We start from the raw sequence: 23,047 nt of genomic DNA, 5'->3' as shown, positions 1-23,047 counted from the left end.
GGCAGGGCCTACATGTAGGCATCCAGCCGCTGTGTGGTGCCATTGCGACAGGAACGACGATGAGTTCTCACGGGATCATGATCAAAAGTCCCACTCACCAAGTGTTCCCTGCAGTTAGGCATGAGAGCAATCGAGGCCGAGTAACTTCCTGCGGTTGCTCTTTAACATGGCAAATCCAAAAGGGGTGCAAGATCCAGGTGACATTGGACCAGAGGCGAAGCGAGTATTCCTTAAATTTACATAATTCGCTGATGAAGAAGTCATGCCTATCACTTAGCCTGTCACCCACCACCAAGAACTGTAAGGGTCCAAGGGCCAAAGGTTTTAAGAACAACGTGAAGAAGCAAGAAGACGGGCAGATTCGTATACCAAGGGATCTCGAGTGGATGAGAACTGATCCCTAGTCTCCCTGAGAAGTCAGGCTCCGAGGATTCTACATACTCCGTAAACATTGTGGGGTATGGTGGGAACGTCTTCCCAACACGCCAGCTAGTGAATGGCGGGCGTGGTTGCCATTCCATATTTGGTTAGGTGTCCGCGGTGTGGTGCTTTAGTGCAGCCACGTGACATGTATACATCGATGGCGACGACCAAGACCGAACAAGCTCAGGAAATAAATGATGATGCATGACGACATCAGAAAGATATTCTGTTCTCATTCTCGTCACTCGTTTGGGCATGGCATGTTGCTGTTTAAGGCAGCCCGGGCCGCGGATCCCTATTCGCCTTTGGTCAGCGTCGTGGACTCCTTGCTCAGCGAAATGGCGATGGCAGCATTCGTGTCTATCCCTGTTTACAGGTTCCAGAGAGTTGGGCATTTGATCCAGCGCTGAATTGGGACGACACCGAGAAGATTAAAGAGATGCTGCTTGTATCATTCTTTGAGAACTGGGATGACCGTCTCAAGGATCTTGTGCGCTATGCGGATGCGCCCATCTTTCCTCGTCCTGTGTACCAGGTGCCTCTCGGTTCTAGATGGGAGACACAAAAAGGGTTGAGCCTGGTAGGGGACGCCGCTCACCTGATGTCGCCATTTGCGGGAGAGGGGGTCAATCTGGCCATGCTGGATGCATTGGAATTAGCCAACGCCATTGGTCGAGAATCCAACCGACCTCGACGAGGCAATTCGCAAATATGAGTCCAATATCTACGATCGCGCAGATGCGGCGAACAGAATGGCTCAAGAAGGCATGAAAAGGGCTCTTATGGATGATGCGCCAAAGACATATGTGGAGGAAACGAGCAAAATTATAGAGCTACTTGCTGATGGTCGCCTCCCAGAGTGAGGAGGAGGATCGATAGTTGTCTCGCAATGTAGTTAAGGTTTTTCTTCACCAGTACTTACATTCCCTTTCCATTCTTTCCAACTACCTGCAGATAGGATAGATAGGTATCTACTGTCAACCGTAGATTATTTAAAGTTATGATATGATATGATATGTATCTAGGTAGTAGCCAACGCAACTTAACGGTTCATACGGCGCTCGCTTCGGCATGTTGCAAAGTCCGACGGTCTGAGACCTGGAGGCTGACAGAGTGCCGACTCCCGATAGAGTAGAGTATACAGACTATACAGACTGTGTGAGTGAGGCTGAGGCTAAGACTCAAGCTAAGACTAAAGCTAATGCTGAGGCTGAGATATTTTTCAAATTCCCTCGATCCATAATCCTGGATCGTATCTTAGCCTGAAAGCTTGAAATTTAGCTTGTACTGTTTGTTAGTGCTGATGGATGAAAAATGGATGGATGGAAGAAGAGAAGATAGGAGCGTTCTAGAAGGGCCAATGCCAATGCCAATGCGGGGGAAATTACATTATATTATATGCCCGAATGGGGTCCGAAACTTTAAAAAACATTGATTTATACGACGGCTTCTCGCTGAATTAGTTGCTAGCAGGTCAGTGGGTAGTTGCGATAGTCCTGTTCGATAGTTTAATAGTTTGATACCTAGGTAGGTACGTACCTACTAGGATGGCAATGGCATTCTCTGACAGTTTGAGTTTGAGTCTGAGTCAGAGTAAGATCGAGCACCTTCTGTAGTTAGGGCCAAATACGTATCTACCTATGTTATGTACCTAAACAGATGTCCGTGCCATAGCGTAGCGTGCTGTCGTGTTGTCTAAAATAATGCTTGAATGGAATCGATTCGATTCGATTCGCTCGCTCGTTTGCAGCAGATGGCCGAGTTCGCCGTTTGCCCTGAAGACTACTGACTAGATGGACCATGGGTCGGGTCATACCCATGACTCGTAACTGCAAGCGTAGATAGATAGAGGACGAGGACTTACATTACTTGCCGGCAGAGTGGCGTACATTAGGTAGGTAGGTAGATACCTAAGTAGATAGATAAAGCTTACCTACCTAACTAGGTAGGAGGTATGTACGTATGTACATACATGCCTAGAGTAGCTCTTACTAATATAAGATGCATGGGATCTAGGGGAGATGGTATAAAAACTAACACTGAGCAGGAGAATTTGGAGGTTGCGGTAGACAGATACCTAGGTACCGTACTATGAAAGGCTATACTCCGTGTTTTGAAGAAAAAAAAAACCATTCTCTCATAATTCCAACCATTTCTCCCAGAATCTGATTTCTCCTAGAAACTTGACTAACATTTCTCAAAGAGTCTAACGCTTTATGGTGGCTAATCGTTAGATAACTGTTAGATGATCATTTTTATACGTTCGCTATGGTAAAAATGGTTATAGAAACCTTCATTGTTGATCAGCAACACTTTTGCTTTTTCTTTTTCTTTCTTTTTTTTCCCAAAACAACTGTTGTCTCGTATGGTATGTGCATACCAACATTGCATATAACCGACCTTGAGTCAAGCAGACGAATCCATCCCACGGCCGTGAGTCAGTTACCTAGGTAGGTTGGTAGGTATGTAAACTCGACTCTTCTACAGACAGACAGACAGACAAAGCCTAGTCTAGTCTAGTCATACCCAATCTCTCTCTTTTTCCCCTGATCTTCTCTCATTTTTCTAATCTATTTAGATCTGGTTAATAGTAGCATATCTGGCTAACGATTATTATCATCAGGCCTCTGAAAAGAAAAGCAAGACAAAAACAAGAAAAGAAAAGAAAAGAAAAGAAAACCCCGCAGCTTCATTAATCGCCGGGCTAACCGCGGTTAATAATAGCCCGGTACAACAAACGAGAAGGTCGAAGGTCAAATCAAATAAGTCAATCAATCAATCCTTCTCTTCTCTTTCTCAAAGATTCGAATCGAATCTTTCTTTATGGAGAAAAGAGGGAGGTGTGAATGCATCCATCCTTCCTTTCTATAACTATTAGAGCGTCGTTTTTTTTCCAGGGATGGTCTGGTCTATCTTGTCCCGTCCTCTCCCAAGCAATCATTCCTGGATTTTCCCATACATATTCAAACGTGGAAGAAATATATAAGACCTCTTGACAGGCTCCCATCCCATCCCATACCCGAGGTTCAATTATCCAATCCTTTTCCTTCTCGTCTCATCTCGTGAATATCAACCAATGGAACTTGAACTGACCTCCTCCGCATTTTTTCCCCCCTGTTGTCTGTCTTCTTGCCTGTCGAGGGGTTTTTCCGTTGATTAGGTAGCAGGACCTACCTACTACATACCCAAAATTCTCAAGTGGCTAGGCTAGCTACCTCGTCGATTTGTAATTACTTACCCCATACCCCATATTCCTCCCCGCCGTCCCCGTCTCCGTCCCTGATCGTGGATTGTGGGTTCCTTGTGGGGTCTTCTCCTCTTACTGGCAGGCTGACAACCTGGCAAGTTTCGCAAGTTGGAAACACTGGGGAAAGGGAAAGCGAATGCCGATTCGATTCCCCCGCGGGAATTAACTTCTCCTTAGCTATGTTAGGAGGTTATATAAATCTGGGGAAAGTCCGGTGTAATCGGGCTGGGGGGTAATACCTAGCTTTGGTGAAAAAAAAAAGACAGAAGAAGACGAAGAAGTGGATTTAGAATTGAAGCGATGATAATGGCTGTATAGCTACGTTTAGCATCTTTCTTACAACTATACAGGGAAGGGAGGTGACTTATAACAATTCTCAGTCGAATATTGAGAAGCCAATTTTCTTATTTTCGTTCTTGCTGCGCATATTTGATTGACATAAATATCAACATGACCGCCACCACTACTACCGACCACGCCCATATTTCTCCAGGAGAAGAGAAGATAATCGCAAAAGATGCCGAAGCAGCGTACACTCTCGAAGTGGACGAAGAAGAAGCGAAATTACCGATACCGACGAACACAGACTACGACGGAAATACACCCACTGTACCTGAATCGGAACCGGGTTCTGACACAGGCATCAAACTCAGCTGGAGATCCTGGATGGTCGTGTTCGCCACATGCTTCGCGATCGTCGCGCAAGTCTTCGTCGTGACGGCTGCAGGATCCGTAATCGCGTTCATCATCCGCGATTTGGGGGGTGGGAGTGCGCTTGCGGGATGGGTGATTCGTGAGATACCTTATCTCTATAAGGAATTTGAAACTCATCTAATTCATCCTCAGAAGGACCCCTCCTCATGCAAAGCGTCCTCTCGCCCATCGTCGGCCGACTGAGCGATGTCCTTGATCGGAAGTACCTCGCTTCCATCCCGCCGCTCATCGCGTTTGTTGGCGCCGTGATATCGGCAAAGGCGACGTCCATGTCGATGTTGATTGGAGGAGGCGTCTTGATTGGTACTACGCTGTCGACGATCGCCATCGTCCAGGCGATTCCGAGTGAGATCTTGCCGATGAAGTATCGTGCGTTGGCGAATGGGTTTGCATATTTTGGGGGCGCGGTTGGTGGGATGTAAGTATGCCAACGTCAATAGAATTTCTTCCTCGTCTAATGTATGTTCTAGCGCAGGAGGCCTCGTCGCCGGCGCAGTGACCAAGGTCAGCGCGTCAGGATGGCGCGATATTTTCTGGATACAGGCCGGGCTGCATCTCGCGACGTCGACAGGGTTGCTTGTGTTTTATCACCCTCGCAAAGGCTCCGACTACCCCAAGATGTCTGTCAGGAGCCATATCTGGGCGTGTGATCCTGTTGGATCAGTGATGTTCGTCGTGAGCATGACGACCCTGCTCCTGGCGCTGAACTGGGCGGCTGGGGACTATGCGTGGTCAGATGCGCATGTTGCTGCGCCTTTGGCGATCGGTTTGGTATTCTTTGCATTGTTCTGCGTATACGGTAAGCAGCAACTTGCTTGCAACCAGACTGAGAAGAAAAAAAACTGATTCAACTCCCTTCAGAATGGAAAGGTCGCACCGACGGCCTAGTCGCCCACGTCTTCTTCCAAGACTCGCCCAACTTCGGCCTCTCCGTCTTCGGCTTCGCTGTCGAAGGATGGCTCTTCTACAGCGCCGTCACCAGCGTCATTCCCCAGATCATCCTCTATCTCGGATTCGAGACAGATGCCTTTCTCATCTCCCTTCGGGGACTGGCTTGCACGGGGACGGCAACTATTACTTCCATGTTGATGACGTGTGTAGACTAGCAGTACCATCCGTACGATGCTGGCTTCTGCTAACTTCTCCAGGCTGTACTCGACCAAAACCAAGGATCTGAAATGGCCTGTGATCGTGTCGTTTGTCTTTTTCTTAATCGGGTAAGCCTGCTATCTATGTTGAAATTTGAAGCGACTACTTACGTCCAACAGATCGATCTGCTACGCGGTGATAACGCCGCAAATGAACAGAGCCCAGATTGGCTTCAGCGTGTTGATCGGGATCGGCCTGGCCGGCCCGTTGACGCTCCTCATCGCGCTGGTGCAGTTCACAGCACCCCATGTCCACCTGTCGACGGCAACGGGCCTCGCATTCTCAGCGCGCGCCATCGGAGGAGCGTTCGGCTCTGCCGTCCTCGATGCCATCATCCAAGGCACCCTGGGCTCAACCTGGGCGCCAGCAGTCAGCAAGGCTGCCGTCCAGTCCGGTTTGCCGACATCGTCCCTTCCAGCGCTTCTCGAAGCGATGCAGGCAGGTGCCGGAATTGCTGATGTGCCAGGCATCAATGCTTCCATCATTGCCGGCGCTGAGGCCGCTAGCCAGCAGGCTTATGCCCATGCTTATCATCTGGCTTGGGCGAGCATTGTCCCGTTTGTTGCGCTCGGGATCGGCGCTGTGGCCTGCTTGAAGGGCGTGAAGCATTTGATGACTGAGAAGATTGAAGCGACAGTAGAGCATGTGTAGGCAGCGGCAGCAGCAGCAGCCGCAGCGTAAGCTGGTATAATACTCCGTTCAGGATCCAGGCACAAGAAATCATTTCTGGCTTGACAAGATGATAGAAAGCAGGATGATCCTTAAATAACATCATTCATGCACTATACATTTGTCTATACTCCGAGTTCATGCTTCTATGTCCCTAAGAAAATATGAGAAAAAGCATAGACAGAACAAACGCCTTGTCACATAACGGCGGGAAAAAAAAACCAATGACAATAAATCCAAAATGTACAGCTGCCACCATCACAACTTACAACTTACTTTCGCCAGCTTTGCCAAACTCAATGACAAGCTTGCCAAACTGCTTGCCTGCCTTCATGTCCTCGAACAGGCCATCGATAGCGGCAATGTCGTCCAGGTCGGTCTGCAGCACGCGCGACACGACGGGCCGGATCTGGTGCTGCTTGACGAATTCGACCATATCCTTGAACTCCTTGCGCGAGCCCATCGTCGAGCCCCGGACGTCGATGTTCTTGAGCACGGCCTGCATCAGGAACGGCATCTTGGGGGCGACTGTCATTCCGTAGACGGAGATCACGCCGCCGTGCTTGGAAATCGTTAGCAAGCAAGTTCATGGTAGCTATATCCACGCATCGAAAGATCCTAAGCATAGTCAAGAGGTACCTACTTTAAGCAACTTGACTCCCTTTTCGACAATATCTCCACCAGCCCCGTCGATGATGGCGTCGAAAGACTTCTTCCCAGCCGGGAGCAGCCCCAGCAGCTTCTTCTCCCAGCCCTCTTCCTTGTAGTTGACACCCCCTTTCGCACCCAATTCGACAGCCTTCTGGATCTTCTCCTCACTCGAGCTGGTGACGAAGACGTCCGCCCCCCTGGCCACCGCAAAGCGCAGCACCATTAGCGCAACACCCCCGCCAATGCCAGTGATCAGCACCGCAGCTCCCTTGCCCGAATTCCTCTCCCCAGCCTTGTTGATCAGCGCCCTCCACCCGGTCAGACCCGTCAGCGGCAGGGCTGCGGCCTCGGCGTCGGAGAGATGGGCAGGAGCCTCCTCGACCTCGGACTCGTCGATCGTGACGAACTCCTGCAGGGTGCCCTTGAGGCAGACCTTGGTGCCGCCCAGGATCTTGTACCCGGTGGGGTCCTCGGGGCCGTCAGGGTCGTCCTTCCACCCGTAGCCCGGGTTCAGGATGACGCGCTTGCCCTGCCATCGCTGCGGGTTGGAGACGTCCGGGCCGACGGCGACGACGGTGCCCACGCCGTCGGCGCCGAGGGGGACGTCGAACGTCACGCCGGGATAGAGGTGTTGTCGCAGGAAGAGGTCGCGATGGTTCAGTGATGCGGCGGTCAACTTGATCAACAGTTCGCGACCTTGCGGGGTTGGCTGCGGCACGGGACGCTGGACGATCGGATAGTAGACTTGTCCTGGCTTGCCGGGCTTGCCATCGATGGGGTCGAGAAAGATGGCCTTGGGCATGGTGAATGTTTTTGTGAGGAGGTAATTTTGTCGTGTGTACGGAGTATTATTCAGGGTTCGTCTCCGTGCGGAGCAGAGTTTCTGCACTTCCACTCCCTCTCAGGTCGATATATTAGTATATATTATCAAAAGTGCGTATCTGCTCTGCTCTGATCCGATCTGAGCAATTATCAATGCATAAATAGACTGACAGCAAGCTCAGTTCTTGGTATTGATTTGTAACTAACCCCGCAATTGCCAAATCGTACCGGTTGGGCTAATTGAACCGAGGGACGGAGACCCCTCCGACCGTGGAACCGCACAGCTGTTATACCTTAGGTAGGTAAAGCCAAGCTAAATATTGATTCGATCGAATCTCTGAAAAATCTATCGGCTCCACGAAGACATCTAATCTAGATCGTCGATATACAGTAGGGAGTGCCGTTTGGCGACCCGAGGTTGTCGGTTGTTGTTGCCTTGGCTCCGGGCTGGGGAAGTCTCAGGTACTTCTTATATAAGCAGAGGCATCAATCAATTCCCCAGTAAAGCTCCATATATAGGGCTATCACTACTATCAGAACGGAGGAGCCGAAACGTGGATGCCTAGGATGGATTCCGGACGATGATTATTTGAGAGTCAATTGGTTCAAAGCACCAACTTCATCTAACTGTAAATGATGTACGATGATCTTCTCTCTTTCAGGAAACTTTTCCAAGATCGTGTCTCATATCAATCGTGGACTTATATAAGGCCGTCGCATGCCTCTCTGGCGTCCTGTGATACTCGCTTGTGGAAAAATGGGTTTCAGAGGGACATGCGTGCACTGTCGATAGCTCCAGATGTGGATAGGATATCCAAAGAGTTACGCTGCATGGAGAAGAAAAATCTCAAAGGCTGTCAGGGTGAGCCTGTCAGTAGCAGGCAACCAGAGAAACTGGTTCATGGCCACACGAATATGCTGGAATGTATTGGCAAATGTCCATGGAAAGCACAACATGGGCTGAGAATTCTCCCATGCTCAAGCGGGTGTCATTTTGCCTGCGCATGGTACTCCGGTTGAGAGGTTGACACCGGAATATATTCTCTAATTCTCTGGCAGAGATTCCCTCGTTGAGAGTGCTTGGTGAGCCAATGTTCGATGGAATGAGCATCGCGTACTACCCAAAGGTAGGTAGGTGATATCTTCACTTCTGTTCTTTCTGTGCAAGATAGACGCCATTATTCCCAATCAGGGAAATCTTGAGTCTTAACGAGATTCGAAAGGTCTTTTCTGTGAACTGAGATATAGTACTTAGAAAGTCAGCACGAACAAAACCAAGAGACAGCTAAAGACAGAAGCACCACTGGAATGCGACTTGCAACATTTTTAGAGTATCTGCAGGTCGGCGACACGACAATTTTGGTTTATCGTCAGCACACGGTAACAAAGATAAGATGGGATGGAGAAAATGTAACCATGGCAAGCATGCTTAACCGAGAGTATGATTGCCTGCAAACAATGGCACGCAGAAAGCAAGACACACGACACGGAAGAGCCAGTTTGCTTCTTTTTGACGGGAGCATTGCAGCTAGCCATCGTTTACAACCAGAAAGCTTCCAGCATGGTATTTGTAATTGTAAAGATACTATTGTAGAGGGACGTCCTTGGATAAAGAAAGGGGAGAGCATTTAAACCTTCAGGACGCCACCCACGCTGGTGTACTATATTTACTTACTCATGCGCATTGACATACACCTATCCACAATCTAGGATCAACATCAAAGCCAGGTAGTGAATCAACAGGCAATGTAAAAACTGATCCGAAGATTGTATTAGTAGTGACTGCTTGACTGCTTGACTGCGACTGCTAGTGTGACACGTCGAAGGCTGCGCGTTTGTAAACTTTGCAGGAAACTGTGGCGATAGTGGAGAGGGTTCTCCCTGTTTATTGCCACGCACCGTACAGTTTAGGTATGCAGGTATCCAGGCAGGGAATCTTTTTATTATGAATTACGCGTTGAAAGAAAATTTTACATATTGACTAAAGTGAATTCGTAGATACGTCAAATTTAACAGTGGATATTTTCCTGTATAATTACGAGTAGTACAGTGACTACAGCTGTACTCCACAGTGTGGGCAATTTTATGATGTGCGTTGTGTGCGTGTGGTATTTCCACGGCCGGCCCGTCATTCGCTACGACCCTTTTTCAGACCTGCCAGGAACTTTCAATCTCGATCTTCTGATCTCGACGTTGTTCGTCTGGCCTTTCTTCGATCCCATCCTTGCTCCCCACGTCGTCTCCTACCGTTGTTGACCGGTCTTCCTCGTTACGTGCTGCCAGTCACTGCTTCGGCCCACCTCATCTAGCCATCTGCTTTATCACGGCCTATTATTGTGTTGTGCCGTGTGTGGAGGCTATCCTTTGATTTTTTTTTTCGCGCTTCACTTGCCGCCACGAAAGAACTGCGTGCCTCCGAGGCCCCGTTCGATTTTTCTTTTTTACTATCGCTCTGGACTGGTGTATACCATCTGTTAACAGTCCAAGAACACAATGCCTTCACCTTTACCCTCCAGTTTTGCCTCTGCCGCTGCTGGCAATACCCAAGATTCAAGCAGGAAAGATGGCGGTAGTAGCGGAGAATGGTAGGAGACAAACCCTTTCTTTGTTATCATTCCGTTTCTACTCTGCGTCTAGACGTTGCTTTTCTTAGAGAAATATCAACTTAATTTTTTTTGTTCCATTTATTCCACTGTTGTGCTCTTCGTACTGCCTGGTTTCGCATCAACTGACGGGCGACCCATCTCTGCAAAAAGGACTCGATCTCGCATGAACGGAGCAACGCAGACCTTCCGGCGTCCGTCGCTTGCCACAAATATGTCCCACAATCGTGACACCAACCAAGCAACGTCTGTATCTACTCCTACCTCCGCCGCATATATTCCTCCTCACCTCAACTCCAACTATCAGTCCCGCAACGGCTCCGCTGGCGATAGTCGGTATTCGAAGGAACAACTTCTAAATATCTACAAGAGCCAGCGCGAAGCAGGCACCTTGGGGAAGAATGTGGAGGATTTCTTTGTGGCAGATTGGAACCCGCTCGAAGAGACTCCTTCTGTAAACGGTGCCTGGGGGAAACAGGACCACAAAGACACACCTGTGGGGCCAGAGGTGTGTTGGGACCACGAGGGACAATTCGAACCGTTAGGACTGATCGATATGAATGATGATGAGAAAGAGGTGCGCTTTCATCTCTCCCTCTCTGTCTCTTTCAATCTTTCCCTCTAGATTGCTAATTAAAATGCAGCTCTTTTCCACGACGGTTAACTCCCCTCTGAAGCCTCCGCCCTCCAGCGCAACTAAGGATAATACTGGTGGTGGAGCAGGTGGACGTAAAACCTCCATCTCACACTCCAACTCATTCAACGTATCGTCACCAAGTGCCGGCAGACCTGGCACCAGGCGTCGCGAGACCACTGATTCAGCAGGGAACCCGATGTCTCCTACTACAAGCGGATCTCGGTTCTTCCGAGACGAGCCCAACACGACGACTCCGCCACCTTCCCTTCTGCGCCGTAAGACGGACTTCCGTGACTCGAGCTCTAATACCAAAACAGATGATAAGGACAAGGCGAAGGAGGGCACGGGTCGGGAGAATGCCCCGGAGATATCATCCCCCTTCGGTTCTCTGAAGCGCACCACCACCAATCCCTTAAGCGCAGGGCTAACCGGACCGACTTCACCGTGGCCTTCGGCATCCCAGAATGCAAGTTTTTCACCGATGGGGGCTTTCGGCAGCTTCTCACTGGGTCCTACCAATACTCAGTCGACTTCATCAACGGAGAAGAGACCGGGGTTCGGTAGTATACGTGGTGAAAGCAGATTCAAGGGTCTCCTATCTAAGGATAGTTCTGAAGATGTCGATGGCTCAGGGAAAGAAAAGTCTAAGGGTATAGAGAAGCTTTCTGAAAATGAAGGTGGCAGTCGCTCACAATCGCCCTGGGGTGAGCCTGTCAGGACTCGGACTACCCGCAGCGACACAAACCCGTTTGGAGAAGAGCCTCGCAGCAGCAGTGCTGTGCTCGGTGGCTCGCAGGACGGAACGTCGTCTCAAGGGGTCGATCAGCTTGGCTTCTCCGCGTTCGGGGCGAACTCGGGCGTCCCCGGATTGCGGGAGTTACTGCAGACTCGCGACAATTCTCACAACTCTCCCGCCAATCTCCACGGGTTAGAGCCAACTAGCCCGACGAACACCAACCCTTATCAGAGTCCGAGAGGTGAGAAAGCGGACGATGATGTCGAGACCGACGGGTCGGATGTTCAGCGCACTCATGTCCCCGGGCTCAGTGACCTGCGGGATGATTCGAGTACCACTCCATTTAGCACCATCCGACGAGGCGGGTCGGGTTTAGACCTCTCAGCCGGCGATCGCAGCCAAACGTCCAGCGCAGGCCCAGGTAGAAGCTTCTCCAGTCTCGGTGGGCTTGGTGGCCTTTCCGGTCTGGGCGGTACAGGTGGATGGCCATCTAGCGGACCCATTGGCACGCCCACCAGAGAGCGACCGGCATTCTCTGGCTTTGGTGATCCCATCTTTGGTGGCTCCATGGCTGAAATGCAGTCACCAAGTTTGTCGACTTTGGGCGGCGGCGGCTTTTTCGGTCCGCATACAGGTCTTAGCGGTTCCGGTAGCATCGGCAGAGCCAGCAAAATGGGCTCCCTTTTTCCCCCTTCGATGCAGGATCAGATGCAGGGTGAACAGGCACGCCAGGATTCTGGCGGAATTGACGGTGGCAACAGGCAACCAGGTAAGACTACGATTGAGACGAGAATAGTATGGAAGTGGGCTAACGCGTGGCCTCTTACAGACCAAATGAATCCGCCATCATCTACCATGTCAACGCAAGTGTCGAGTGCTACAACCACCAGCGCTCTGCCAACGACCCTCGCAACGTCCGGGGAGTCCCAATCCACCCAGACTCAGACGGCTGGTAACTCTGCATCCAACAACATCAATAACATGCCAGCTAGCCAGCAACGGACCATGGTCATGCCGGATCGAATGCGCTGGATCTACCGAGATCCGCAAGGCAACATCCAGGGACCCTGGTCGGGCTTGGAAATGCATGACTGGTTCAAGGCCGGCTTCTTTACCGCCGATCTACAGGTCAAGAGGCTGGAAGACCCGGAATTTGAACCGCTGGCACAGCTCATCCGTCGCATCGGAAACTCGCGTGAACCCTTCCTCGTGCCTCAAATTGGGATTCCTTACGGCCCTGACCCTACCCCGTCGGGCCCTTGGGGTTCGGGTTCGCAACCAGGAACGGCCCAGCCTCCATTTGCGAATAGCTTCCCAACTTTTGGAACCACTCTGACTGCTGAACAGCAGAATGCTCTGGAGAGGAGGAAGCAAGAGGAGCAATATCTGATGGCGAGGCAAAAGGAGCATCTCGCGCAGCAGCAGGCGCTGATGAAGCAAATGCAATTGCAAGGAGGACCTCATGGGATGCATCCCCATCAGCTTCAACATCATTCCAGCGCACATAGTCTGCACAGCCAGCCTAGCTACGGAAACCTCACCTCGCCAGGGGGATATCAGCCTTCGCCAATCCAGGGTCCCATCCAGCCGCCCCAAACGATGCCGAACTATTTTGGACAGAACACCCTTCCTGGTATGGGTCCACAAATGCTCGGCACGGACGTGATGGGTTCTCATGATGAACTTCCGGCATTGCTTGATCGTTTGAATATGAACCGTCCTGGCCCCTTCCCTTACAACGCTCCAGGGTCATTTGGCGCTCGTCAGCAGGACTTGCATTCTCAGCAGGTGGCCCAAATGTTACAAGACCGGGCTCGTCTTCAGCAGGAACAACAGCAGTACGACAAGACCCATGGGGACAGCATCTTCGACCAGCAGGCTCGGGAAGAGCGACTTCGGGAATTCCATGCTCTCCGGGCCCAAGACGAGGAACTAGGAATGCGAAGTAGCGATGGTCTCCCTACTCACCCGACGTCTGCTGCTGCCCAACAGCAACAACAACAGCAGCAGCAGCAACAGCAACAACAACAGCAACAAGATGAGCAGGCGAAAGAAAACGATGCTGCTCAGGCTCAACGGCAAGAGGCTGAAACTACTTCTACGACCAACAACGAACCGCTTTCCCTGTCGCAGCAAGTTCAAAAGGCTGCTTCAGCTCAGAGGCAGCAGCAACAACAACAACAACAACAGCAACAGCAACAACAGCAGCAGACGGCTAAAGGTGATAGCGGTATTCCTCAGCCTTTCCCTCCACCTCCATCCGCATCGCCGCTCCCAGCTCCGGCTGCTCAGCGCAATCGACAGAATGTGGCAGATGCTCTTGCTGCAACCTCGCGGTCTCAGAACCAGACGCCTGTGGAGGCACCGACAACGTCGATCGCCCCGTGGGCGAAAGACACCAGTGAGGCGCCTAAGGGACCATCGCTGAAGGAGATCCAAGAAGCCGAGGCCCGCAGCGCTGCCCAGCGAGAAGAAATGGCTGCGGCCGCCCGTCGAGCACAGCTTCTCGCGGAACAGGAGCGCCTCAGCCAGCAGGCACAACAAGCGTCAACCCCAGCACTGCCTTCGACTGCCAATTGGGCCAGTGCGAGCTCTCCTGGGACTCCTGGATCGACGGGTGCAAACGCGTGGTCCAAGACTCTTGCTGGTGGTAAAGGTACAACCCCCTCCAACCAGCCCGCGAAAAAGACTCTTGCGCAGATCCAAAAGGAGGAAGAGGCTCGCAAGCAGCGTCTGGCGGCGGCGAATGCTGCACAGGCAGCTAACGCCAACACGGCTGCGGTAGCTGCTGGTAAACGTTATGCCGATCTCGCCAGCAAGCCGGCAGCACAGCCTGCAGCTAACACTTCTTCCACTTCCGGTGGTGCCTGGACGACTGTTGGTGCCGGAGGGAAGCCCAAGCCACCGCCTGCTGCTCCGGCCGGACCTCGTTCGACCACTGCCACCACCGTCTCTGTGGCCCAGGTAGCCAAGACGAAACCGGCGGCACCAGCGCGGACCGCTGCTGTTGCCAACACGCCAGCAGCCAATCAAAACCGGGCCACGGAGGAGTTGATCAAGTGGGCTAAGATGTCTCTCGGCAGGGGACTCAACAGCAGCATCAATGGTAAATCCCCAGACGAAATCTTTGTGCAGGATGATAACTGACGATGAACGCTAGTCGATGACTTTGTCCAGCAACTTCTCATCCTGCCGGCAGAAACGGAGATCATCTCGGACTCGGTGTATGCCAACTCGCAGACTCTTGACGGACGCCGGTTCGCGGAGGAGTTTATCCGCCGTCGCAAGCTGGCCGACAAGGGCATTGTGGATCCGGTCAACACGAGCGCGTTCGCCGACCCGAAGAATTCCACCGGCGGATGGAGCGAGGTCGCGAAGAAGGGATCCAACCACGCGCATCGGGAGGATGACAACAGCAATGCTGCTTTCAAGGTGGTTGCTGCCAAGAAGAAGGGCAAGCGGAGCTGAATTGGCCAGCTGAATTTGGATAGAAGCACCATTTTGTGACTGTTTTTGGAACGACGTGACGAAGGAGAAGACTGTGACACGGCCGTCTCAGATGTCTGTGCGGGAGTAAGCAATGACCCATACAATGAACCTGGAGTGTGTTTTGTGTAGTTGTATTGTCGTCTCGCAGTCTTGATGTATTTGATGTATGCCGTTACAATAAACCAGTCTCCAAGACTGCAATGCAACCCTGTTGGTGACAGGTTTAAGGACCTTGCTTGTAGGTGAAGTCTTCCATCTGCTGGAATAATTGATTGAGATGTGGAATCGTAGTCGGAGAAGACACTTCGTAGGGGAATCTCTCTCTCTGATCTCGGTGTGCTTGCTTGCTGTACTGTACAGAGTAATGTTAGAGTTCGTGATTCCTCCATTGATTGATTACAGTTACCCCCTTGATTTGCTGATGATCTATCCCATTTTCGATATTTACGTTATTGACGAGGCACAAGAATATTATAATTGTCAGTTTTGCGTGCAAACTACCTACAGCGCTTCCCTTTCTTACAGTTATTTAATATTGTGACTGGTGCTGCTACAGATAGTGATCATTGTGATCAGATTCCTGAGAGCCTGAGTCAGAGCGTGAGGTGAGCCCTGTTCTGGCCAATTCCATCGATCTAATTTAATCTCATTAAAGTTAGCCAGATTAATAACTAAAGTTTACGAATACCTCCTAGGTATATAGTGCCGGTGACGAGTCTAGGCTGCAACGCATTTAAATCAAATGGCGATTACTCGACTGGGATGAATACGAGCGGCAGGTGGGGAAAGGGAAACAAAATCAAAATCAATGAATTAGGAAAATTCTCGTATTCGATCTGATACAGGTAGGCATATACGTGTATATATATAACTCTGATATTCTTCCTCTGCGTCATTGAATTGAATTTCTTCTTCACCAGCGGATATCGATATCGTCGATTGCACCTTAGGGCTCTTATCTTTCGTTATCTTATCTACTGTCCTTTACGTCAGCATCAGCCCTCGTGAGGGGAACCTCCCCCTTAGAACTCATTGAGACAGACTCATTGGTATTTCCTTGAATTATCCCTTAATTTCTATTTTTTTTGTTCGTATTATTTTTACTCTCGATGCGTGACTGAGAAAAACGGCAACATCCCCGCCATGGCGCCATCGTCATCCGAGAGTTCGACTCTTCAATTGACTCCGTTTGGGGCGCCTATGCTGAAGCATTTCCTCTTTGCGGAGGGATATAGGAATTTCAATCATGGTGTGTCCATCATATTCTCTCCTAGTCTTCTTCCCTTCTTGTTAACTGCTGCAGGCTCCTACGGCACATACCCCCGCTCCGTCCAGCACTCGCTGCGCCAATTCCAGGACGCAGCAGAAGCGCATCCGGACATGTTCCTGCGTCGCGACCGGCCTATCCTACTAGACGAGGCTCGTTCTGCTGTCGGCAAGCTGCTCAACGCTCCGACTCACGAGTGCGTTTTTGTCCGCAACGCAACCACCGGAGTCAACACCGTCCTCCGGAACCTGGTCTTCAGCGAAGGCGACGCAATAGTCTACTTCGCGACCATCTACGGCGCTATCGAGAACGCTATCGTCCATTTGACCGAGACGACGCCCGTCCGCGCGAGAAAGGTCGAGTACCAGCTTCCGCTCAGCCATGAGGAGATCGTGCAGCGGTTCCGTGATGTCGTGGCCAAGGCCAAAGCTGATGGATTGACTGTCCGCGTCGCTGTCTTCGATACCATCGTCAGCCAGCCTGCGGTGCGCTTCCCGTTTGAGCGGCTGATCGAGGTGTGTAGAGAAGACAGGATTCTGAGTGTGGTTGATGGTGCACATGCTATTGGGCAGATTCCGTTGGATTTGGGGACGTTGCAGCCGGATTTCTTTGTTAGTAATTGTCATAAGTGAGTCTCCTTCAGCTGCTACAGTTGGCTAGAGTATATAACGCGACTGTTCGAGTTGAAAGTACTGTTCATACTGATTGCAGCAGATGGCTCTTCACCCCCCGCGGCTGCGCCGTCCTCTACGTCCCTCTGCGCAACCAGCACCTGCTGCGCACGACGCTACCCACCTCATGGGGATTCATCCCAGCGGCGGCCTCTCTAGACGCACCGTCTCCCGTGGCAGACGACAACAAGAGCGCCTTCGAGCTCCTCTTCGAGCGCACTGCCACGACCGACGACGCGGCGTATTTCACCGTGCCGGACGCCATCCGCTTCCGGCAGGAGGTCTGTGGCGGCGAGGATCGTATCTACATGTACCTGGAGACGCTGGCGCGAGAGGCAGGCGACATCATCGCCGCGGCGCTGGGGACGGAAGTCCTTCAGGAACCTGGTCTCAAACCTGGGGAGGTCAGCCAGCTGCGGCGATGCGCGATGGCTACTGTGCGACTGCCGCTGGCGTATTACGAGGAGGACACTGCCCAAGCGAACAACATCCAACCGAATAACCACAACAATAGCAGCAGCAGTAGTAATGGTAATGGCAGTCCATATCCCCCGCTAACCACCCCGGAATCCCTCACCGCACTAACCTGGCTCCAATCCACCCTGATAAACGAACACAGCACCATGGTACCAATCATCCGGTATGGCGGATACTTCTGGGTCCGCGTGAGCGCGCAGGTGTATCTCCAGCGGAGCGATTTTGAGTGGTTGGCTGGCATCCTGAGGGAGGTGTGTGAGAGGGTGGGGAGGCGGGAGTTTGTAGAAGGAAGAGGAGGAGAGGGAGGAGATGTGAAAATTCAAGGGAAGTTATGATTTAGTAGTAAAGCATATAACATATACCATATATGTTCTTTATTGAATGGTTGAATTAGACAGAGAAGAGTGAGCTGCTATATATATATATATATACTGCACTGCAATTGGAGACGGGAGAGTAAATCGATCGATCAATAGATAGGTAGATAGGAAGGCAGACAGGTAGAGACCATTAACTATAGAAGGAAGGTATTATTGCTTGCTTGCTTGCTTGCTGGCTGGCTGGCTGGCTATAAAATCCTCTTCCTAGCCTTCCTTCCTCCACTTATCCATGCATAAAGCTAATTAATTAAATTTCTCTACCACGTGACAAAGCATGTAATTAACTTAAGATCAGGTGGGGTTCGACAGATCTGATGACCATAGTCAAACATATTATTATCAAATCAATTCGTGAATTATCTCGATTCTAGTTTTTGTGATATTATCCCCTATATATATACGGGCAGGAAGTTGATTGAATAAAGCTCGATATACAAAACCAATATACAAAACAAGAGGGAGAGACGAACAGAGAGAATCCTTCCCCGCCCGAAGCAATAAATACAATACGGGGATCACAGGATAATCTATCTTATCCGGATATCAATCACAATTAACATCGAGAACTTATATATATTGGCATATTACCACGTCTTCCATCGAGATCCGATAACCATCAGCCACGAACAACCGACAATATAATCAATCATCGTTGCTTTGCTATATATATATTTTTCTTCCTTCCTTGATTAATATCTATCTATATTATCGACAATGTTTCCCCAACAACAACCGCAACAGCAAACACAACAACCCTCCCACTCTCAACGCACAGCCGAAGCCCGCGCCGCCTTCACCGCCACCCTCCACAGCGTCGGCGCCAACCTCGACGCCGACCTCCGCGCGCGCGCCGCCAACCTGCACTCCAACGCCGCCGCGCTGGCCAAGCAAGAGGCGGACGTGCAGCGGGCGACGGCGGAGCTGGCGCGGCAGAACGACCAGCTGAGCAAAGTCGCGGAGCAGGCGCGGCGCGGCCTGAAGGAGATTGGCGACGTGCAGAACTGGGCGGAGCTGATTGAGCGGGATCTGTTGATTGTGGAGGAGACGTTGAGGTTGGTGGAGGAGAAGGAGAGGGAGAGGGGCAAGGATGGGGATGGGGATGGGGAGGGGGATCGCCGTGTGAATGAGGTGGATGAGCAGCAGCAGCAGCAGGAGGGCAGAGCATCGGAAGATATTCGTGATGAACTGGTCAATGGCGGTCATGATGATGACCCAGGGAAGAAACAGCAACAACAGCCTGTCCGGGGAAGTCTGTGGGGACGATGGTGGTAGGAGAGAGGAGATGGGTTAGGTAAATTCATCTTCTGTCCTTGATTGGGAGAGAGATTGGATGGGAGAGAGACTGGGAAGAGAAGAGAAGAGAGAAGAGACGGATGGTTGGACATTATTTTCACTGCTGGTCATAAATTCCTTCGATGTTGATGACGACGACAACGACGACAACGACGATGATGACGAACTACTACTTTCTGAACATTGCAGTGGATTTAACAGCCTCGCGGTGGGACAGTTTATGTATTATGGATGAATTTGCCCTCAATAGTAGCATTTTGGACTTAATCCCCGTTCTATATTGAATATCTAAACCCCAGCTGACATCAAATACCAGAGAAGATATACATGTTTAGTTAGCTAGAATCTTGGTTCTCTCATCCGTCTTCTTCCTCGTCTTCCTCTTCTTCCTCCTCCTCTTCCTCCTGCTCCGCCCACTCAAAGAATCGTTCCCAAACACCGCGATCGTCCTCAACATCATCCCCAGTTCGAGCAGTTCGAGTCCAACTATACTCATCGTACTCTTTCCACTGATCCAACGTCATCAGATGCCGCATCGTCGGCCGCCCGTGCGGACAATTCCACGGCTTGTCGATCGTGCCCATGTGCCGAACCACCTTCTCCATCTGCTTCATGGTGAGGGTCTTGCCGATCATGATGCTCGACCGGCATGCGCGCATGGCGAACATCTTCCGCACCTTGCTCGGGCGGGGGACGTACATGGGTCCATCTCGATCGGTGGTGGCGGTGGTGGCCGTCGGCGACTCGGCCAACAGCACGATCAGCTCTTCCAAATCACGCACGTCAAAGACGACCTCCTTGCTGAGCGGCAGCGAGACAAGCTTGCATCTTCGGCCAATGGGCTCGTCGCCGCTCTCGTCAACTTCCACCACGAAGCCGTTCTTCTCGAGGGCATCCCGATTCTCAATGATGACTTCTTCCTCGACGGCAGTCAGGTCGAGCGTCTTGGGTCGCACCAGACGCTGGTTCTGCACCACCGTTTCGGCCTGGAGCCGCTCGAAATTGTATTTTTCGTCCGAGGCATGTTGGTCGATGATGAACAGTTCGTCTTTCGGTGATGATGATGACGCTGCTGCATCCTCGGCCGACCGAGTTGCCAGGATGAAGCCCAGATTGAACTGTCCGACAATACGCATCTTGGCAAAATCATCCTTGGACACGGTCAATGACAGCCGCTCCTCGCTGGATTGTTGTTGCGACAATACGCCGTCTTCATCCTGCTCCGCGGCGGCGTTGCGAGCAGATGACTGAAGGCTCCTCCGTAATGTCTCCGTTTGAGCCTGGATCCTGGAGATTGAACCATTGATCTTTCCTACAAGATGAGCCGTCGAATCACGCCGCGTATGTTGGCCTTTTGTCAAATTTTTGGCGCGATTGACGTGGTTTTCAGTCGGCAATACAGCCTTCTCTTCAGCTTCTCGAATGAGTTCTTGGACCTTTGCCTCATCCTGCGCCTTTTTCTGTGCTTCATCGACATATTCTTCATCCGATTCCGGTATCTCATCAGCCTCTTCCGACTCCAATCGATCAGGTGCGTCGTCCTCCTGATCATCCTCATGTAAAGACATTTCGGGATCCGCTGTTGGTTGTTCTGGAGGTGGAGACTCGCTGGCGACTTCCTCTTCAGCATCGCTCATGTCTTTCTCACTTTCACCATGTGAAGCCTCAGCCTCAGCCTCAGCTGCTTGCGTCCCTGGCGCGGCGAAAGACTTGAGGAGAGTCTGACCAAATATGTTCGGTCGGGACGGGGTATGGATTCGGCGTTTTGACTGCCGTGTACCAGCTGCAAGTCCTGCGGATGAAAGGTCTCTTTTCTTGGATGGGCCGCTGCCCACCACAGATTTGATGGTCTTGTCACCTATAGTAATGGTGGCAATTTCGGCTGGTGGTCTCCTGGGTCGTATCCGATCAAAAGCATTCTGCACTACATTTGGTTTCTCGCTGGGAGCACTTCCTCGTAGTGTCGGAATTTGCGGCTCACCTACGTGAGCAGCTGGTGATTGTACCTTTTCAGACTGTTGTGAGCTAGCCTCATCTCTTACAGACTGCGTGCGAATCTCGGATGCGGAACCTTCTGGTTGTGCAGCGAGATTCCTGTTCTCATCAACCACGGACATTTCTTGAGCAACCGCGTCCGAGCTTTGTTCAGTTTTATCATCGTTCGATAGCGAGGGAACATCGCCCCCCGACCGTTCATCAAGGTCTGCCATCGGAGAACGAGAATTAGCCTGAAGGCTCTTCTCGATGGTTGCATCATCCTGATCTACATCCGACGTTGCTTGCATCACTGACTGCTCCGCGTCTTCCTGTAGCTCCTTCTGTAGATGTTGCTTGATACCAGCCTGCTGTCTGGTGCCTGCAACCTGAGACTGAGGCACGGTCTGCTCCGCCTCTTCAAACAGCCTGTTCAGAGCATCTTTCAGGGATTCTATAAGCGGGCCCGAGTCGTGCAGCAGAATGGTCCGCTTATCAGGAGATACGTTCACGTCGTATGCATTGGTATCCATTTGGAAATCGGCAAATACGAACGGCGACTGCGAGACGTTAAATGACTTGTAAACTTCGTTGAATGCCTTTGCTATCTGCGGCAGACCACAAGGCCGCGAGTTGACGAAGAACATCTGACGATCGGGCGTCTGTCTCCCTTCCCCGAAGACTGGGCGCGAGATATGGCCCCGAACATGGATTTTGTTCAGCTCTCGATCCACCCGCCTTCCAGCTGTGGAGGGTTCGAACTCTAGGACGAGGTCAAGAGGAATCAACGCCAGAAGGGTCTTTGCGCCGTAGACATTTGCAATGTTCTCCTTTGTAGTCGGGTTCGCCTTCGTGGCGAAGACCACGACATTTTTGGCCTTGCCGACAGTATTCTTGACGCTGAACCGCACTCCAGTGCTGATACACGCATAGGCGTGTAGCAGATTCAGCACCTTGCCATACTCGCGTTTGATATTCTTTTCGAGTTCCCGCCGCCGCACGGGCAGCCTGCTGAAGAGGTTCCTCACACATGCGGTGGTGCCTTTCTGACCAGCGACGACGTGGACCTGTTTCAGCTTTCCGGAAACCTCAAAATCCAGCTTGTTCGCTTTGGGCGCTTGGTCTGCCTGTGCGGTGACGATGTGGAAGTCGGAGAGGGCGCATAGCGACGAGAGCGCCTCGCCACGGAACCCGAAGGTGGTCAAGGAGGTCAGGTCATCGAAGGTCGAGAGCTTGGAAGTATAGTGCTTGAGAGCTGTAAAACGACTGAAATTAGATGTGTCGCTCTTTCCAAAGGATACAGAATCATATCAAGCTTACCGACGCTCTCGTAGTTCTCCGGTGCAATGCCGCTGCCATTGTCCTGCACCTCGATCGAGTCCAGCCCGTTATTCTTGAACCGAACCTCTGCAAAAAACAGCGAAGTCAGTACACACATCAGCAGCAGCAGCAGCAGCAGCAGCAGCAGCAGCAGAAGAGGCCACACCTTACCAATAGACGTAGCGCCCGCGTCCAGACTATTCTCAACAAGCTCCTTGACCACGGAGCAGAGGTCGACGATGACTTGCCCGGATTGTATTTGGTGGACCTGTCAGTTGCATTGCACCAGATCAGCAAAATGCCATCTTCAAAATTCACTGCATAAGTAAAACTTACTGTGCGTGCCTCAATGGGCTTGATGGTGGCCATGTTCATCCCATCCTGTCTGTGAAATGGGTGCGGCTTTGAAGTGATGCGCGGTTGACGCGGGCTTTCGCGCGACCACCTTTCCCGTCCGCTGTGGTGGTGGTTTAATATAGCGTTAAAGATACGCATGCAATTTGCTCAACACCACAATTAGGTATA

The 23,047-nt window shown here is 51.3% G+C and overlaps 7 protein-coding genes across 7 annotated transcripts; 5 read left to right on the top strand and 2 right to left on the bottom strand.

Moving 5' to 3' along the window:
* Positions 1-4,765: 4,765 nt before the first annotated feature.
* VTN77DRAFT_5612 (uncharacterized protein) lies at positions 4,766-5,230 on the top strand (the record flags this gene model as incomplete). The annotated part of the gene is made up of 1 exon (XM_069421800.1): positions 4,766-5,230. One exon carries the CDS (start codon positions 4,766-4,768, stop codon positions 5,228-5,230), a length of 465 nt encoding a protein of 154 aa, XP_069276844.1.
* Positions 5,231-5,683: 453 nt separating this feature from the next.
* On the top strand, positions 5,684-6,184 carry VTN77DRAFT_5611 (uncharacterized protein; the record flags this gene model as incomplete). Its single annotated transcript, XM_069421799.1, has 1 exon — positions 5,684-6,184. The coding sequence occupies one exon, from the start codon at positions 5,684-5,686 to the stop codon at positions 6,182-6,184; it is 501 nt and encodes a 166-aa protein (XP_069276843.1).
* Positions 6,185-6,467: 283 nt separating this feature from the next.
* VTN77DRAFT_5610 (uncharacterized protein) lies at positions 6,468-7,655 on the bottom strand (the record flags this gene model as incomplete). The annotated part of the gene is made up of 2 exons (XM_069421798.1): positions 6,468-6,764; positions 6,846-7,655. The coding sequence occupies 2 exons, from the start codon at positions 7,653-7,655 to the stop codon at positions 6,468-6,470; spliced, it is 1,107 nt and encodes a 368-aa protein (XP_069276842.1).
* A 2,513-nt stretch (positions 7,656-10,168) lies between these two features.
* Positions 10,169-15,119, top strand: VTN77DRAFT_5609 (uncharacterized protein; the record flags this gene model as incomplete). Its single annotated transcript, XM_069421796.1, has 5 exons — positions 10,169-10,260; positions 10,432-10,855; positions 10,923-12,420; positions 12,481-14,757; positions 14,812-15,119. 5 exons carry the CDS (start codon positions 10,169-10,171, stop codon positions 15,117-15,119), a joined length of 4,599 nt encoding a protein of 1,532 aa, XP_069276841.1.
* A 1,164-nt stretch (positions 15,120-16,283) lies between these two features.
* On the top strand, positions 16,284-17,890 carry VTN77DRAFT_5608 (uncharacterized protein; the record flags this gene model as incomplete). Its single annotated transcript, XM_069421795.1, has 3 exons — positions 16,284-16,389; positions 16,444-17,035; positions 17,122-17,890. The coding sequence occupies 3 exons, from the start codon at positions 16,284-16,286 to the stop codon at positions 17,888-17,890; spliced, it is 1,467 nt and encodes a 488-aa protein (XP_069276840.1).
* Positions 17,891-18,649: 759 nt separating this feature from the next.
* VTN77DRAFT_5607 (uncharacterized protein) lies at positions 18,650-19,207 on the top strand (the record flags this gene model as incomplete). Its single annotated transcript, XM_069421794.1, has 1 exon — positions 18,650-19,207. The coding sequence occupies one exon, from the start codon at positions 18,650-18,652 to the stop codon at positions 19,205-19,207; it is 558 nt and encodes a 185-aa protein (XP_069276839.1).
* Positions 19,208-19,584: 377 nt separating this feature from the next.
* VTN77DRAFT_5606 (uncharacterized protein) lies at positions 19,585-22,891 on the bottom strand (the record flags this gene model as incomplete). The annotated part of the gene is made up of 4 exons (XM_069421793.1): positions 19,585-22,457; positions 22,523-22,609; positions 22,694-22,790; positions 22,859-22,891. 4 exons carry the CDS (start codon positions 22,889-22,891, stop codon positions 19,585-19,587), a joined length of 3,090 nt encoding a protein of 1,029 aa, XP_069276838.1.
* Between the last annotated feature and the right edge of the window lie 156 nt (positions 22,892-23,047).

This window comes from Rasamsonia byssochlamydoides, assembly GCF_041956645.1.
Source record: "Rasamsonia byssochlamydoides strain NRRL 3658 unplaced genomic scaffold VTN77scaffold_40, whole genome shotgun sequence".
In the NCBI taxonomy this organism is placed as follows: Eukaryota; Fungi; Ascomycota; class Eurotiomycetes; order Eurotiales; family Trichocomaceae; genus Rasamsonia; species Rasamsonia byssochlamydoides.
This window is presented reverse-complemented; position numbering and strand designations above follow the sequence as displayed.